This window comes from Girardinichthys multiradiatus, chromosome 19 (genome assembly GCF_021462225.1).
Source record: "Girardinichthys multiradiatus isolate DD_20200921_A chromosome 19, DD_fGirMul_XY1, whole genome shotgun sequence".
Classification (NCBI taxonomy): domain Eukaryota; kingdom Metazoa; phylum Chordata; class Actinopteri; order Cyprinodontiformes; family Goodeidae; genus Girardinichthys; species Girardinichthys multiradiatus.
The window spans coordinates 35,479,504-35,497,925 of record NC_061811.1 but is presented as its reverse complement, the minus strand read 5'-3'; the positions used below and the strand labels follow the sequence as shown (position 1 = coordinate 35,497,925).

General features: G+C 38.2%; 1 protein-coding gene across 2 annotated transcripts in view; it reads right to left on the bottom strand.

Moving 5' to 3' along the window:
• exoc3l4 (exocyst complex component 3-like 4) overlaps positions 1-14,010 on the bottom strand; it is a 41,099-nt gene extending 27,089 nt beyond the window's left edge. Inside the window, exons 1-4 of one of the 2 annotated variants that reach the window (XM_047346203.1) lie at positions 13,934-14,010; positions 10,801-11,048; positions 5,250-5,375; positions 3,358-3,585 (exon numbers count right to left, since the gene is read on the bottom strand). In XM_047346203.1, the coding sequence (XP_047202159.1) occupies positions 3,358-3,585; positions 5,250-5,375; positions 10,801-11,048; positions 13,934-13,986 (655 nt within the window). In that variant the 5' untranslated portion in view covers positions 13,987-14,010. The other variant, XM_047346204.1, reaches the window with a different exon arrangement.
• Between the last annotated feature and the right edge of the window lie 4,412 nt (positions 14,011-18,422).

The following is an 18,422-nucleotide window of genomic DNA, read 5'->3' as shown; positions in this document are numbered from 1 at the left end:
CAGTCAGGCTTCAGAGCTCATCATAGCACTGAAACAGCTCTGCTGAAAGTCGCTAATGATATTCTTATGGCCTCAGATAATGGACTTGTGTCTGTTCTGGTTCTGTTAGATCTCAGTGCTGCATTTGATACAGTCGACCATAATATTCTCTTAGAAAGACTGGAATATGCTGTAGGGATCAGGGGAACAGCGCTAGGCTGGTTTAAATCTTATCTGTCTGACAGATTCCAGTTTGTTCATGTAAATGATAAATCATCTTTAAACTCCAGGGTTAATTGTGGAGTACCACAGGGTTCAGTACTTGGGCCAATTCTCTTTACTATATATATGCTTCCAATAGCTCAAATGATCAGGCAGCATAGGATAAATTTTCACTGTTACATTGATGATACTCAGCTTTACTTATCCATAAATCCTGATGAGCCCAACCAGTTAGATAGACTACAAGCATGTCTTGAAGACATAAATACTTGGATTACCTTAAATGTTCTGCTTCTAAATTCAGACAAGACAGAAGTTGTTGTCTTTGGACCGGAGTCTTTAAAAAAGAAACTGCTTAGTCAATCACTTAACCTGGATGGCATTAAATTGACCTCCGGTAATAGAGTAAAAAAAATTGGTGTTATTTGTGACCAGGATTTGTCATTTAAATCCCATATTAAACAGATTTCTAGGATTTCCTTCTCTCATCTCCGGAACATTGCCAAAATTAGAAGTATCCTATCCAGGAGTGACGCTGAAAAACTAGTCCATGTATTTGTTACTTCAAGGCTGGACTATTGTAATTCTTTACTATCAGGATGTTCACAAAATGCAGTTAAAAACCTTCAGCTGATTCAAAATGCTGCCGCAAGAGTTCTGATGAAAATTAAAAAGAGAGATCATATTTCTCCTACTTTAGCTTCCCTTCATTGGCTCCCTGTTAAATCCAGAATAGAATTTAAAATTCTCCTCTTCACATATAAAACCCTTAATGATCTAACTCCATCATACATCAGAGATCTGATTGTTCCATATGTTCCTAACAGAGCACTTCGTTCTCACACTGCAGGTTTACTGGTGGTTCCTAGAGTCTCTAGAAGTAGAATGGGAGGCAGATCCTTTAATCCTTTAATTATCAGGCTCCTCTCATGTGGAACCAGCTCCCAGTTTTAGTCCGTGAGGCAGACACCCTGTCTATTTTTAAGGCTAGGCTTAAAACTTTCCTTTTTGATAAAGCTTATAGTTAGAGTGGCTTAGATTATTCTGAGCTGTCTCTGTAGTTATGCTGCTATAGGCTTAGGCTGCTGGAGGACATAATGACCACTTTCACTCTCTTCGCTAAATTCTCACACTACTCTCCAATTTTGCATAATTTGCTGTTATTTCAGGTTTTAACTTTATGTTTTTATCCAATTTGAATAAATAACTGAATCTGACTGCACTGTTTGATAGTTAGGATTAATTGGAATGTATGTCCCTGACTTTTGTGAAGTGCCTTGAGACAACATGTGTTGTGAATTGGCGCTATATAAGTAAACTGAATTGAACCTTTGCTACCTAAAATATAAAATGTCTAAATATGCTGATTTTCCAGACACAGAAAGTAAATAAAAAACGTATTTAACTAAATGTACACCGTTGAAGCACATTTTATTGGGTTTTTCCTGACTACCTAATACAATTTTGTTAACAATCAAATACTGCAGAAGTATAAATATGCAGTAATACAGTGCCTTGCAAAAACATTCATGTTACTTAGCCTTTTTCAGATTTTGTCATGTTAGAACAATGCATTGTAGTGTGACCTGTCCAGGTACACCCTGGACAGGTCGCCAGTCCATCGCAGGGCAACACACATACAACCATGCACACACTCATTCATACACCTAAGGGCAATTTAGATTGACCAATTAACCTAACAGGCTTAATATAAAATATATATAAAATCTTAAAAGGGGTGTTTGTATGTGTATTCAGCCCTTCTGAGTTCATACATATGTCTTTACCAGCTTTGTACATCTACAAATCAAAATGTTTGCCCATTCCTTTTTAGCAAAACATCTCAGGTTCAGTCAGACTGGATAGAGAGCGTCTGTAACTATCAATTTTGAATTCTTGCCATGGATCCTCAACTAGGTTTAGATCTTGTCTTGGACTGGGCCATTTGAAGGGTTGTTGTTCTGCTGGAAGGTAAACCTTGGTCCCATTGTCTTGTCAGCATCTAACAAGTTTTCTTTCAGGATTGCCCAGCTCTATCCTCCAATCTCCTCCGACTACCTTCACTGTTGCTTCCTTAGAAAACCATCCCCACAGTAAGATGCCTTCACAGCCATGGCCATGAGTGTTATGTAGTGTTCATTTTTCTCCACACTGGCATGTAGAACAAAGGCTTAATTATGCTGTCATCTGTCCAGGACACGTTGTTTCACATGTTTATTCTGTGTACAATGCTTGCTGCAAGCTACAAACAGGGCTTCTTATGGCTTTCTTTCAAGGCCAAATTGTTGGAGTGCATAACCAATAGCTGCCCTTTTAACAGACTCTCCTACCTTAGTTGTGAATCTACAACTCTCTCTCTAAAACCTTTAAAATCTTCAGAAAACAGTTGTATTCATCCTGACATGAAATTAAACATAGGTAAACTCTATTAACTAATTATGTGACTTCTGAAGGCAACTGGTTTCTACGGTTTTCAGGGGTATCAGATTAAAAAGGCTAAATACAAATGCACGTCACACTTTTCATGATTTTATTGTGATAGATTTTGAAAAATTTTAAATTTTTCTTTTACCTTCCGGTTGTGGCTTCTCCACCACGCAAAATCCAATGAAAATACATTGAAGTTTGTTGTTGGAATGTGACAAAACGTGAAGACGTTCACGGGGTTTGAATACTTTTGTACAGCACCATACATTCCACCCATGGATGAGCATTTTATAAAATCTGAAATGTCAGCTTTTATATTTCATTGTGCAAATGCAGTACATATTTTACTTTTAGGCCACTGAAAGTGTAAATGTATATTTATTTAAGTCATAAAACACTTTTTTTCACTGTACATAAATTCAATTATATGACAACAATAATGGCTTTTAGTTCCTTTTAGTGCCCCAGCTACACCTTTTCATGACCTGCCCCTTAACAGAGTGCTCTGACATTTAAAGTGGTCTGCTGTGAAAAGGGCTTTTTATTTTCTAGAAGGATGAAAAAGTCCACATTTCCTGTTCAGATGTAGCATTGTGGAGGCTGGATAAAACCTTTAAAAACAGAAAATGTGTTCTTTTGTTTGCTACAACTGTGTGAAGAAAAGATTTACAGAGTAAAACTCAAATGAATGGATTGAGAAGGCATAAAATAATGTGCAAGAGTGCGTACCTGACAATGGTGTGTGAGGTATTTCAGGTAGCGTGTACAACTCGTCAATCTCCACCAACTCCTGCTCCTTCTCTGGTTCTTTGTCCTCAATTTCTGGCAAAGCCTCAGAGAAAATTGATTCCTGTATGGCTCCTTTATCGTTGCCCTTCTTGGAGCTAAATCTCAGGCTTCTACGTAAGGAGGCTCCTTTCTTGATAAGGGAGTCACTCAACTTGGACATGTTGGGATCTGAGAATGAAAAGTACACGGTTTCAATAAAGCAGCAAAAATCTGTCATATGCATGTAAGTGAATGCACCATTCATATGTGGATACTGTTACTAAAGAAAAGAAGACTCAGCTATTTCAGTGTCAATAAGGTGTGTAAACTGAGGTCAGAGGAAGTACACAAGCTGTAGGGAGCAATTTGAAAGGAAGCTGTATTTTTTATTACACGCGGAAACATTTCTGTAGTTTATTCAGCATGCAAGAGAGCAAGAGAGATTTGTGCCGAGCAAATAACATGAAGGCTGAACATATTAAAGCAAACCTGTTCTGATCTATAATTTTCAGCTTTCACTCTCTGACCATCAGGGAACACACTCGATTTGGACATGTTGGTATCCATTTGGAAATTTCAGTGTCAAAGTTAGGTTGTTGATTCTTTAGGAATACTGCATTTTCAGTGTTTTAGCTACACTAAGATGGTAAAGAATATTTAAAAATGTCAGATCTGTAATCCTTTTATCTTTGTGTTGAAATATTGGTAAAACCTGTTATACAATGACTGCTCTCTCAAATAGAGATGTGACTTTGCCTGTTTTTAATATGATTTCTGACCGCTTATGCCATGTCATGACATGTTTTTATATCTTCCTGTAATACAGTTCCTAAATTGATTGAATTATTCAGCATTAGTATATTAGTGTTGTCAGATCAAAGCTTTACAAAAACCGGAGATTGAAAATCAGTCAGAAAATTCTGAGCTAAGCATCTCTGTTAATAATACATGGTTCTGAACTAAACGTCTTTGTCTGCCAAGGGAGCAGGGTCAAATCCAAGAGAAGATGTTTTATAATAAAAACTAGTCTGGCTCTCCACAGTTAGAGTGCTCTTACAAAGTCACTTTATAGCATGACTTAAAATATCTTCTGAAGTTAACAATTCATTTTTGCTCTTTTGGACAATTTTCTGAAGGATCACAGTGGAGAGACACAGTTTATGTAAAGAAATCACATTATTTGTCCACTGATCCTTTCAAAGAGATGTGCTACTATCTATATATTTTCTATACTTGCTCATTCCTGTTCTCTTCATCCCAACAGCTAGCAAATGAGAGGAAGAGTGCATCGTTGTCCCATCCCAGAGATACAAACACATTCACAACTAAGGGCAGTTTAGAGTCTTCAACTGCAAGGTTTTGGACTATAAACCTGAGCATGTTGCAACAAACAACGGGTTGGGATGTAGGTAGTGTCTCATTGCTATGGAGCCTTGGTGACCTTAAAGCCACTGTGTGCTGCAGGTGTCTAACAATGAGCTTTAGAGAATTCCTTTACTTTCTTTAAATCTGTTTTTCAGATGATGGTTAAATGTATTATTTATTTATGGTAAGGAAATTAGGCTTAAGCTCCACCTCATTTGTGTGCCTCAGGTAGGCGGCTAAACTTCTCTTATCTCAAAACATGTTGTGAAAAGATCTTTCATGCAGGGCTCATCTGGTTCCCAGGCTCTGTCTGCTTACACGGAGTCGCACCCCCAACAGAAACATGTCTAATTACAATGTACCACAAATCTTATCATGCAATAGTTACTGACCCCGGAATAGTACTAAAACAACAGGAAAAAAGGAGATATAAGTGTGATATGAAGAAGATGAAAGCAAACCGGTTCTATTTTAAATAACCAATTTACCTGTCTTTGAGCGAGCCAGAGACTTGTGTTTGTGCAATGTGATGTCGGTGTGATCTTCATCCTTTTTCTGAAAGAAGCCCCCAATGTTCTTCAAGGGGGATGTAGCTGGAGAGCCAGCACTAAGACCTGATGGAAAGATCGGAGAGAGGGCAACAGCACAACGTTTAGTAAATATCACTGTTAAGTCATGTTTCAACAGGTTCACCTTACTGAAGCTATTTATTTGTGTGTGTGTGTGTGTGTGTGTGTGTGTGTGTGTGTGTGTGTTCGCCTGCGTACAATGAAACCAGAACGGGCTGCCGAGTCAGTTACCAGACAATGAATGCAAAGGACAATAGCAGATTACTTCAGGGTAGATTGCTCAACATGTTAGCTGACAGTAAACACTATTTACGAAAAATCACATGATTGACAATTAATGTAACTGGTGCATGTATGAAGTTGTGGTTGCTCTTATTCTGAGCCACAATAAGCTGGTGCAATAGCAAGTCTTGCCTGGATAAGCTTTGCGTTTTTTAAAATTTCAGAAATCCAAAAGAGCAACCACACAGCAACTGACAATCTATATATATATATATATATATATATATATATATATATATATATATATATATATATATGTATATATACTAAGATGCTGTATATATACAGGAGTTGGACAATGAAACTGAAACACCTGCCATTTTAGTGTGGGAGGTTTCATGGCTAAATTGGACCAGCCTGGTAGCCAGTCTTCATTGATTGCACATTGCACCAGTAAGAGCAGAGTGTGAAGGTTCAATTAGCAGGGTAAGGGCACAGTTTTGCTCAAAATATTGAAATGCACACAACATTATGGGTGATATGCCAGAGATCAAAAGAGGACATTGTTGGTGTACGTCTTGCTGGCGCATCTGTGACCAAGACAGCAAGTCTTTGTGATGTATCAAGAGCCACGGTATCCAGGTTAATGTCAGCATACCACCAAGAAGGACGAACCACATCCAACAGGATTAACTGTGGATGCAAGAGGAAGCTGTCTGAAAGGGATGTTCGGCTGCTAACCTGGATTGTAGCCAAAAAACATAAAACCACGGCTGTCCAAATCACGGCAGAATTAAATGTGCACCTCAACTCTCCTGTTTCCACCAGAACTGTCTGTCAGGAGCTCCACAGGGTCAATATACACGGCCGGGCTGCTATAGCCAAACCTTTGGTCACTCATGCCAATGCCAAACGTCGGTTTCAACGGTGCGGTGCAAGGAGCGCAAATCTTGGGCTGTAGACAATGTGAAACATGTATTGTTCTCTGATGAGTCCACCTTTACTGTTTTCCCCACATCCGGGAGAGTTACGATGTGGAGAAGCCCCAAAGAAGCGTACCACCCAGACTGTTGCATGCCCAGAGTGAAGCATGGGGGTGGATCAGTGATGGTTTGGGCTGCCATATCATGGCATTCCCTTGGCCCAATACTTGTGTTGAACATCTCCCATGGCCTGCACAGTCACCAGATCTAAATATTATTGAGCCACTTTGGGGTGTTTTGGAAGAGCGAGTCAGGAAACGTTTTCCTCCACCAGTATCACGTAGGGACCTGGCCACTATCCTGCAAGAAGAATGGCTTAAACTCCCTCTGACCACTGTGCAGGACTTGTATATGTCATTCCCAAGACGAATTGACACTGTATTGGCCGCAAAAGGAGGCCCTACACCATACTAATAAATTATTGTGGTCTAAAACCAGGTGTTTCAGTTTCATTGTCCAACCCCTGTATACAGGTCCTTCTCAAAATATTAGCATATTGTGATAAAGTTCATTATTTTCCATAATGTCATGATGAAAATTGAACATTCATATATTTTAGATTCATTGGACACTAACTGAAATATTTCAGGTCTTTTATTGTCTTAATACGGATGATTTTGGCATACAGCTCATGAAAACCCAAAATTCCTATCTCACAAAATTAGCATATAATTAAAAGGGTCTCTAAACGAGCTATGAACCTAATCATCTGAATCAACGAGTTAACTCTAAACACCTGCAAAAGATTCCTGAGGCCTTTAAAACTCCCAGCCTGGTTCATCACTCAAAACCCCAATCATGGGTAAGACTGCCGACCTGACTGCTGTCCAGAAGGCCATTATTGACAGTGCAAAAGGTCTGGAGGCCAACCAGTATCCAACCAGCCAATCATTTGCCAGCATGGAGAACCCACAGAGAAGCCCTGGAGAGTGGCGTTAGATTTGGAGAGCAGCAGTGAAGCCAGGAGAACCCTTAACGGAGCTCTGAAATAGGAGACGGAGGTGAGCCCCCCGGGACACCCTTGCTGGAGAGCTCAGGGAACATGAACAGGACGAGTTTCATCCTTCACTGGTCGGACCCTCAGGGACTGGAGAGATGTCGTTGGATGGACCCACCAGAGCTGAAGTTGGCTGGGGATGAAGGCGAAGCGGCAACTGGGGTGGCGAGAAGAGAGGCTCAGGATGACAGGAAGCAGGCAGGGGCTTGAGCAGTGGAGCGGTTTACGGCTGGAGCTCCAGAGCATGGTGAAATTGCAGTTGAGGAGGCGGGTGGAAAATCTCGTGAAGAGTGTCTTGGTGGTCCATCTCTGCCTCCTCCAGCAACTACTGCACTGAGGCAGGGCAGCAGAGGAGACAGAGTCAGATGCTACACTCAGTCGCCTCCATGGAGTGCAGGGCTGACTCACCGTGTCAACCCACAGGACTGTGCAAACGTTTCAGGCAGGTGTGAAAAAATGCTGTAACAAAGAATGCTTTCAAAAATGGAAATGTTAAGTGAATGAACAAAAGAGAAATCTAAATCAACTTAATATTTGCTGTGACTACACTTTGCCTTCAAAACAGGATCAATTCTTCTAGGTCCACTTGCACACAGTTTTTGAAGGAACTCAACTGGTAGGTTGTTCCAAACATCTTGGAGAGCTAACAACAGATCTTCTGTAGATGGAGGCTTTCTCACATCTCACACACCCAAAATGTTGAGATCAGGGCTCATACCATCACTTCCAGTAATTCTTGTTCCTCTTTACGCTAAAGATAGTTCTTAATGACTTTGGTTGTATGTTTGGGTTCGCTCACTTAGCATTTAGTAAATTGATAAAAATAAACAATCATTATTTATATTTGTGAAAGCATTCTTTGTTTACAGCATTTTTTCACACCTGCCTAAAACATTTGCACAGTACTGTACGTCCTCATCATCTCTTGCAGGCTCTGAAAATCCACCTTGAAGAATCTTTCTACTGGGTCCCAATGGTCAGATCCCTCTGTCATGTATTGGTTTTGTTGGGGACCCAAATGCAAAGAAGAAGATGACAAGAGCCTAGTGAAGAAAATGCTTTAATGAAGAGAATGGACGCCCAGAACAGGATGAGAAGAACAGAGGATCTGACAAGGAGTAACTGACCCAAGGAGAACATATAATGGGGACTATGATCGTGAAAGAACCGGAAACTGATGCACGGAGATAAAAATAATTCTACTAAGCTAGAATAAAGGAAAAACGAAACACAAGAAGTACCAAAAGGTCCACAAAGTTCCCAAAGCTCAAATACATAATGACAGCCCTAATGTCTGGGCGTATCTGTTGATGTTAAAACTTTGTTCTATTTATGCACAAACACAACAATGCTTGACCTTTTCAGTGAGATTTCACTTATCTATGTCCTTGCTGGAGTTACTCAAGACCAACACCATGCCGAGAAAACGTGACTATTTAAACCTCTTCCAAGCTGTGTTCACCAGTTTACACTCAAACACATCCAGTCCATATACTGAATGTATAAATGCTTAATGCTTGATTTGAAGAAAGAAGTTCATTCACAAGATCCAAAATAGTTCTTTTAGATTCTGCAGTTTTGCTAGCTACTTGCACAAATATTCATAACCACCGGCTGCCGACCAGTTGCCCTGTGATGGATTGGTGACCTGTCCAGGGTTACCCCGCCTCTCGCCCGTAGACTGCTGGAGATAGGCACCAGCTCCCCCATGACCCTGCACGTAAGAAGCGGTATAGAAGATGAATGAATGCAAATTTTGTCATTTTACAACCACAAACACCAGTATATTTCCAGTATATTTCTCCAGTATATTAGAGTTTTTAGGTAATAAACCATACATAGTCCAGGATTGTGAAGTGGAAGGAAAATGATTCATGGTTTTTAAAATTTGTTTCAGATAAAATTACAAAGGTTTTGCGTGCAATTGTATTTATTCCCCTTGATTCAAACTTTCACAGCATTTACAGCTGCAGAGAATAAAAATTTTGTCCATTACTCTTTGCAAGATACTGTAGCTCAACCTCAGTCAGTCTGGAGGGAGAACATAAATTTCACATTCATGCCACATATTTTAAGTTGGATTTAAGTCTGGACTTTGACTAGGCCATTCTAACACATAAATATGTTTTAAGCTGAACCATTTTATTGCAGCTCTGAGTTTACGTTTAGGTTTGCTGGGAACCTCCACCCTCACCTCAAGTCTTTTGCAGCCCTTACATGTTTTTTTTCAAGGATTGTACTGTATTTAACTCCATCCATGTTCCAATCAACTCTAACCAGCTCTGCTGCTTGGAACATGCAGCTGCAGGCTGCCACAACCATTTTTCACCTGGTGAATGATGCGTTCAGGTTGATATTAGTTTTTTAACATATATAACAATTGCAAACAGTTAAAATTTGGTTTCCTTTAACCAAAGCAACTTATTCCACCTGATTGCTGTGTCCCCAACATGGCTTGGCAAACTTAAAACAGGATCACCGAGTGTTTTTTTCTTGTTGGTCCTAACGGCCAGATTAGTGGAGTGAAGGACTAATAGTTGTCCTTTCAACGGAGTTAAGGATCTTTGCAGCTCCTCCAGAGTTACCGTTGGCCTCTTTGCGGCCTCTCTAATTAATGCTCTCCTTGCCCGACCTGTCAGTTTGGAGGAGAGCCATGTCTTGGTAGGCTTGCCATTGTGCTACACTGTCCATTGTTGAATGATGGATTGAACAGAGTCTTTGTGATGTCCAAAGTTTGAGATATTGTTTCATAACTTATCCTATTTTCCTTCCACTTGACAATTATGTGCCACAGCCACAGCCAGATTTTGTGCTAGTTTTCCAGTACCCACATATCAGCATGTTTAAAATGCAAACATCAGGAAGGCAAGTTTACGTTTTTTTACTGGGTTCTTTTAGGAATTTCAGTTTAGTTTGGGCTTTATTTAACATTTTCAGAAAAATCAGAACCAAAAACTGTTTGAGAATTTTTTCATTTGTAAAAGATTACAGCGTTGAGGTTAAAGTTCATTAAACCTGGTGTTTAGGTTGAAAAGTGAGAGCCTACACATGGCTGAAGGTATCGGAATCCCTCTAGTGTTTGCAAATATTTATTCTAACAACTATTCAGTGGGTTAAAACTTCATTACAATGTCATCATACCTGCTGTTCTATGGTGAAAGGCTGACCCTTCAGTTACAATCTCCCAATGCACCAAACCCTATTAATTAAGCCGTGTTTAAAATCACAACATCACAACACAGTTTATGGCAGACAGAATGTTACTCACTGGGTGAGGGTTGTGGTGGAGAAGAGACTGACTCTGACCCATTGGCTTGTGCCTTTTCTCTGACCTTTGAATCCTTGCTCTTGGGCAAACAGGGACTCTTTTCTGTAGGCCGCCTCATGCTCTGTTTGAACGATTGGAGCATGCCCAGAGCCTCTTTCACCACCCCATTTGTTTGGACCTTTCCGTCGCTCTGGAGGGATACTCTGTCCTCTTCTGGGTTTTTGCTGGACTTATCCATTATTGGTGAGCTGTCAGGCCATATAAAATACAATTGTCAGGAGAAGATGTTAAAAACAGAAAAAAGTCAGTCCGCATTCTGCTTCTCAGCTAGGTGGAGTGGAATAAACAGTGGATACGCTGTGTTAATAGGCCCTGTGACTGTAGTTAGCAGTCACAGTCATGCTTTGTTTACAGATAACACGGGATCCAGTCTTTGCAGTTCCGATAACAAGCTGAAATATGAGAAAAATGTCAAAACAGAAATTAAAGGCTGCAGAGAAAGACTTTTCAGAATTTTCACCTGACTCCACTCCTCCTTAATTTTCACAGTTAGTAGTTGCCGTCCAGATGGATATCTTCTGAAACTTGATTGGCCTCTCTAACTGCCATAACCAGATAGCAAACATATGGCCAACAATCAGCTCTACAAACAAGACCGTAAAACGTTTTTGTTTATTATGTTTTTGGGATCACCAGCAGAGAGTAAATTATTGATGTCAGTTATGCAACAAATGAATAATCTATCAAATCACAGATCATTCAACCTATAACGGAATTGCAATATTTGTTAATTTGCTACATAACTGGTTGAAAGTTATCTTCAATAATAATGTCTTATTTCTGACCTTTTTATTTCATTTTTCTCTTGCATTTTGTCATGAACCTCCAGGTTCGGTGGTTGAGTTGTAATTTCTTTATCTTTTCTGTTTCTTCCTCATTTATGCTTTCTTAGTAATGCCATTTTAGTCCATTCATTGTAAATAAGGTTCGTAGTTCATTCTTATGTTCAGTTTGTATTATTGTTCTGTTAGAAATCTTCCCTGTATTCCTCCTGTTCATTTTCACTCTTCCCTCAGCTTCCTCTCCGTTTGCTGGTCTCAGCTGTTATTCATTTCTCACCTGACTATTCTGACCTGCTTGCCATGCCCTTTCCTAACTTCTCTGTATTCAAGCTCTCTATTTTTCCTTTCTTATTACTGGCATCTTCTGTTTGCTGTGCTTCGTGCCCTTTGTCCTGTTTCATTGCCTGGTTCTCTGACCATGCTCTGTGTCCCATCTCTCCTTGTGTTGTGCCTGCAAGTTGCTGTTACATCAATTTACTCACCATGCTACTCCAGAGTTCCTGTCTGCACTTTGGTACAGCCAACAATCCATCAAACATGACATTTTTAAGATTATACAAATGCTTTTGACACAATCTTTTTTTCTAATCTAGTCGTTTTAGTTGTTAGCTCTATTTTACATTTAATTGTGACATAAATTTAATTTCATGTTCTATCTTTATTTATTTGTGCTATGCTTAAGATAGCATAGCACAAAAATAAATTGTTCTTAGTTCATTAGTCAATATTTTTGTATCTGTCTGTTGTGTTTCCTAAATTATGTTTGCAATTACGTTTTCTCTGTTTTACATTTTTTGTCATTTAATTCTACTGGGCAAATTAATTTAATGTAATTTACTTAGTTTCTTTACTTTGCTTATTTTTGCAAAAGCAGTTTACGTTGGATAGATATACTTGTATGAAAAGTGCTTTTTAAATCAAGTCAAATTGATTGATTGACACAAAAAGTGATCAGTGAATCCAAAATTCAATAGCGCCACCAGGTCTCAATAGGGAAACTGAGGTAGGTGGACTAATGTTTATTTTTACAGATACATCCATCCAATAATAAACAGAGGGGTTTTATTGTATCTGTAGATTGTCTGAGATGAAGACAGCTCTATAAAGTTCAGTTTTTCTATAAACACCTCAACTGAAAGACTGTTTTTAACATTAATTTCATAATGTGCAGATTTTTGACTAGACCGAGATGCAGACTGAAACTCCGGAGCAGCATGATAATTAGAAGGTTTTTAACAAAAAGCAAAGACTTATAGAAAATGATGAAGCGGATCAAGACATGAAGCATGGAAAAAAACAGGCATGAGAACCAAATAGAAACAGAACAATTCAGCGAAGAACAATGAGAAAACAGGGACTTAAATGGGTAAGGAAATGGCTGAGTGGCAAGAACAAGATGACAGGAATAAACAAACAAAGTACCACCTAGAGAACACTAATGAGCACAGGGAAATGAACTGGATAAGGCAAGACCTAAAAAACAATTATTAACAAAGAAATGCTAAAAACACCCTAAAAGAAAAACCCAAACACCAACAGATCATGACAAAAAAATAACTTTGCCTTTATTTTTCACTTCTTAAAGACAAATCTTAATCAGCTAAAATCATTGTTGCTAGGTCAGAGCTTTTAAAAATCATTAATAGGAGACAAAGTTCCAATTGGTGCACCTCTAATTATTTTTGTACACTACCTGTTCGCCATTTATCATACTAGCTGTTCCCAGGGTTAGTTTATAAACAAAACAACCCATTGATATGGCAGAGATTATCAACTCATTGCCACAATAAAATGTCCTAGAGATGTAGAACATTAAAAGATCAATTGTATTAATTTAGTTGATAAAAGGGTCCTTGCTTTTTTCTCAAATGTATCATATAAATATAGTTTATGAATATGGCAAATATATTAAAATATGCTATAATAGCATACATTTTAATGATTATTAGGTCACTTCACTTCACAAGTTGATCAAAAATAAGATTAAGGAAAAGCATGCAAATCTTTCTGAATGAAATCTGAGCTTACTTTAAGGCATAAATCTAAATCTGTCTGAAGGACAAAGATATAACAATGCTTTGCCTTACCTTTGGACGACAGCTCTGGTAAAACCAAAGGTTTTGCTTTCATTTTATGAAAAACATTTGTCTCTCCTTTCCCTTTCTGAAAGTTGTCAGGCTGGTTTTGAGTAAAATATATATGCGTGCCTTGCTGTCAAAGCAAGTGAAAACAGCATAAAGCTGAAGAAATTGCAACAAAGACGGCAGGCAGCTTATTAAGGACACACTCACCTCTTTCCTCGGAGGTAATCTGAGCTAAGAGAGTCGGTCTGTAAGTTAAACATTACTCAGAGCCTGCAATGAGGAAGTGTTGATCACAGCCAGACACAAACTACTCGACTGGCAGAAAAAACAAAAATAAATAAAACATGGGCGTTTTCCTTTTTTAAAAAACAAATAAGTTCACAGGTACATTTATTTCTACCCCAGGAATGTGACATTGAGTCATGGGAACACACAGGAACTCTCATACATGAATGGATGTAATCACGCATAAGTATCTGACTTTGTGGCTTAAGTTTGTAATTAAAACTCATCTTACTACATTCATAACCCTTGCATACATAAGTTGCATGCATACATGGAATAAAACTATAACTGGTTAACATGTAAAAACAGCAAGCTTGTAGTCAAACCTGCTTGCATATCTTTCCTCACCACTAGATGGCGATGTAGACTACATCTGTTCCAGCCTTGTAAATATCAGTATAGTTGCGGTGACTGTCTCCGCTTTTTCCAGAATCTTAGCCATTAAATTATTAATTTTCTATCAAGCATATTATTTTGTAAAGAGGAAAACCCTACCTGAATAATTTGTTTATAATTGACTGAAAACGTTATTTGAGTAAACTGTTATATGTCATTGAGTCATTGTTATGTCATATTTATTGCATTCAGCAGATACTGGTAAGGATTAAATGTTTATACAGGCTGTTTTAGGATTATATCTGGTTGGGATTAAACTGGAAATATTTCCATACCGCCAGATGTGTTTTCCTTGTGAGCAAGAGAACAGTGTAGTAGCCTTCTTTCAGCCAGCTGAGTAGGAGTGTGCAGCAACAAGTGAGGAAGGGCATGGATTACTCTTTGCTCCATACAAGGACTTTAAACCTTTGGACCAGTATGACATAACTTTAGCTCTACTGTAATCAGTCTCATTCACTTTCATAATGGTAATAATTTATTAGTTCAAAACATCCAATCTTGCCATCCCTGACCTCATTTCCATTGTTCAACAGAACATCAGAACTCTTAAAAATAACAAAGCACACAGTCAATATTCTTTCAGCTATTCAAAAGCATGAAACCCGGTCAATATCAAACTAAATGATATTTTTACTTTTGTTCATCAACATTTCATTTCTTCAGGTCATCCTCTCAAACTTTGAAGGATGAAGGTTTAACTCTAAACATATTATCCCATTTAAAAGTGTAAATATTGACAATTCCACATGTTTTAAACCATTTCTGCTCAGTGAGACACAGATTCTCTATATGTCAGACTGCTGGTCCGGAACCATCACAATTTAGAGAAATTAGGTACAGAAGAAGATGATGACGCACCAACTCCTACTTTCATTTCATGAGTAAATAATCATTAGCTTCTCTCTAAGTAAACAGTCAAATTTAAATATGATGAATGTTTTAAGGTTTATTAAGTATTGTTTGCATAAACAGCTAGAAGATTTATGAGATTGGCCTCTCTTGACCTAGATGTTAGCCACAGTCTCCAGGACCAAGTCATCTGGATTTACAGTAAACTGAGACGTAAAGAGAGTTCTATACTGCAGGTATGATATTAGGTGCTTAATACTTTATAGCAGAGCCTCACTTCCACATTCCTGAATTATATCCCTTAGAAAAACATCTTGTTTTGTCCATCCATCATCCTCTTTGCACTGATGCACCCTTTATATTTCTATAAATTTGTCCACCTCGAAAAAAAATAACATCTAAAGCACTTGAATGATTGTATCTCAAATGTATCATCCTTTTCCTTCTCATTTTTAGTTAATAGGTCAAAACAAAATCTTCGCAAAGACATGTGTCTTAAAAAAATCCTTTTACATGCAAAAAAGAAATAATTTCTCTTTTTTTTTCATGAATTAATTTAATTATTTCCCCTTACACAAGTTATATGCCATGTCCGCTTTAATGGGAGAACAAGTTAAACATGATTTAAGTTCTGTGTTCTGCGTTGATAATCGTTAAGCTGCTGCTTAACTCAGCAGCCGCTCTGCCTCACAATGACTGCTTTTGAGAGGTAGTATTAGCATAATTAATGGAGAGCTTTGGTGGGAATGGTGTGTTTGCTGTTAGCCCAGATGTTTGTGGGGAAAGACTTTTTTCACAAAAGCCTGTCAAATTGTGAAAGTGTAGTTTAGATAATATGGGCTAATAGTATCTTTGGCAATGCTTTACTTGGTAGTGCAACGATATCCCCTCCTTTATGGTGGCTGTGGCTCAGTGGGAAAGAGTGGTCATCTGGCAATCTTCTTGTTAGAAGCTAAAGTCCAGCTTTCCAACACAGCGTGATGGTGAGCTCTTGAGCAAGGACTTAACCCCAAGTAGCATATCAATCTGCCTATCAATGAATATAGGTGTGTGTGTGTTTGCGATTGTGACTGGGTGAATGACTCGTAGTGTAAAACTCGCTGTGTAAAAGAGCCTTAGGTGGTTGGTAAAACAGGAACCTGTCTATTTGTTTCCTCTTTCCCAAGATATTTAATCTGATTTGATTTAATTTATTTAACCAGTTTATAGTTCATATATACTGAATTTGCTTTTTATTACCCTAAACATATCTACAGGCAGACTGTACAGACCATGTTCAAGCATGGTGAAAATGTATATATAAACATACCTATAGATAGTAATTGTGATATAAAGCATTATTGTTTATAAATGTAAAACTGTTAAACATTATGCTAAAAGAGAGAATTTCATTGTCAGCCACATTTTAATTTTCAAGATGCTTTTAATTTCATAGGATGCCATTTAAAAAACCAGTGGAGGCATGTCAGATGTATTATGTATGAGCTTTGCATTGATTTTCCTACTTTTTTATGGCTGAGTAACTGATTATCTCACACATACATGATGTGTGTCATATTATGACTGAAGGTTAGTTCTGTTTAAGTGCTTTTAGGTATCATGTAAAATGGGAAAACTGAGGTAATCAGTGTTTTAGAAATCAACCATGATACATTTGTTAAATTACTGAGGCATCGACTGAACAGTTAATTTGGTCAACTGTATTGTCAAAGTAATCATAAATCTATTTTACATTTCATCACATTTCAACCATACACTTGTTTTATTGAATGGTATGTATTTAACCCTAACCCACACAAAGTAGTGTATAATTGTTAAGAAGAAAGAAAAAAATGTCAACAGGTTTCTCAACAGTTATTACAAATAGAAATCTGGAAAGTGTGGAGTGCATTTATACTCAAGTACTCTGATTCGGTACATTGTAGTTTATATTATAGCTAGACTTTGATTGGGCCATTCTAACACATGCAGCCTAACAGCTAGACGTTGTTATAGCATTTTGCATGTATATTAAATAGTTACATTTTTGTCTCATCTAAGAGCAACTTTTTCCATATGTTTGCTATGTCCTCTACATGTCTTGTGCCAAACATAGGACTTCTTATGGCTTTTTTGGAAAAATGTCTTAGTTCTTTGTTCTTACATAAAGAACAAATTTGTAGAGTGCACAACAAATAGTTGTCCTTTTGACAGATAAGCTTTGGTTTTCTACAGCTTCACCAGATTTATTACATTGCAGCTATGGCTGCCCCAGGGCAACTTTGGAGGCCTTCACATTAGCATTTATGCTAGAATCAAGATATACACAAGTATACACCTCTTCACAATTTAGGTAAAAAACATTTTTCTTTAATCGTTCATTTCACAATTAAGACCTACTTTGTCTTCATTTCACAAGTTCACAAATTTAAAGTGGACAGAGGTGGTCAAAAAACTTTGACTGACTGCAAATGTTCTGCAGTGAGACTTGTTGGTACCAGACCCTGATATTTCAGTTGTCACAGTAAGACAAATACTAAGGGCCCCATGCCTGACCTCCAATATATGCAACAATACTGCTGAAAGAACACTCTGCGTACAGCATGGCTTTCCAAAGTTGGTCCGTGAGGGCTGGTGTCCTGTATGTTTTAGATGTGTCCCTGTGTGCTGAAGCAGGGAACCATCTAAAACATGTAGGACACCAGTGCGAGTTTAGACACGCATGGCCTACAGAGAGGCATGGCAGTGGCTCAGTGATGCTCTGTGGCTGCTTTCCTTCGTCTGGCACTAGAAACCTGCAGAGTGTAATGGGAAAGATGAATTCAATCCATAAACAAGAAAGTCATGAAGAAAACATGAAGCTTTCAGAGAGCCAGTGGTTCAAACAGGACAAAAATCTAAAGCATGTTTCAAAGCCTACCAAGGCTTAGTTTCAGAAGACATCCTAGAAGGTATCAAAGTCTCCTAATTTGAATGCTTTTGAAAGTCTCTAGCGAAATATGAAAAAAAGGCTACAGCATTTAAACCTAAGATATCATTTATTTGGAGATATTTAACCATTAGGAGTGGATTAAGATTCCTAGAAGCTGCTGTTTGGCTATGAATTAGGTTTTTGAAAGCACATTATAGTAAAAGGGTGCACTACTAAGTACTAAAGGTGATTGTTATGAAAGGGAAAAATGATTTT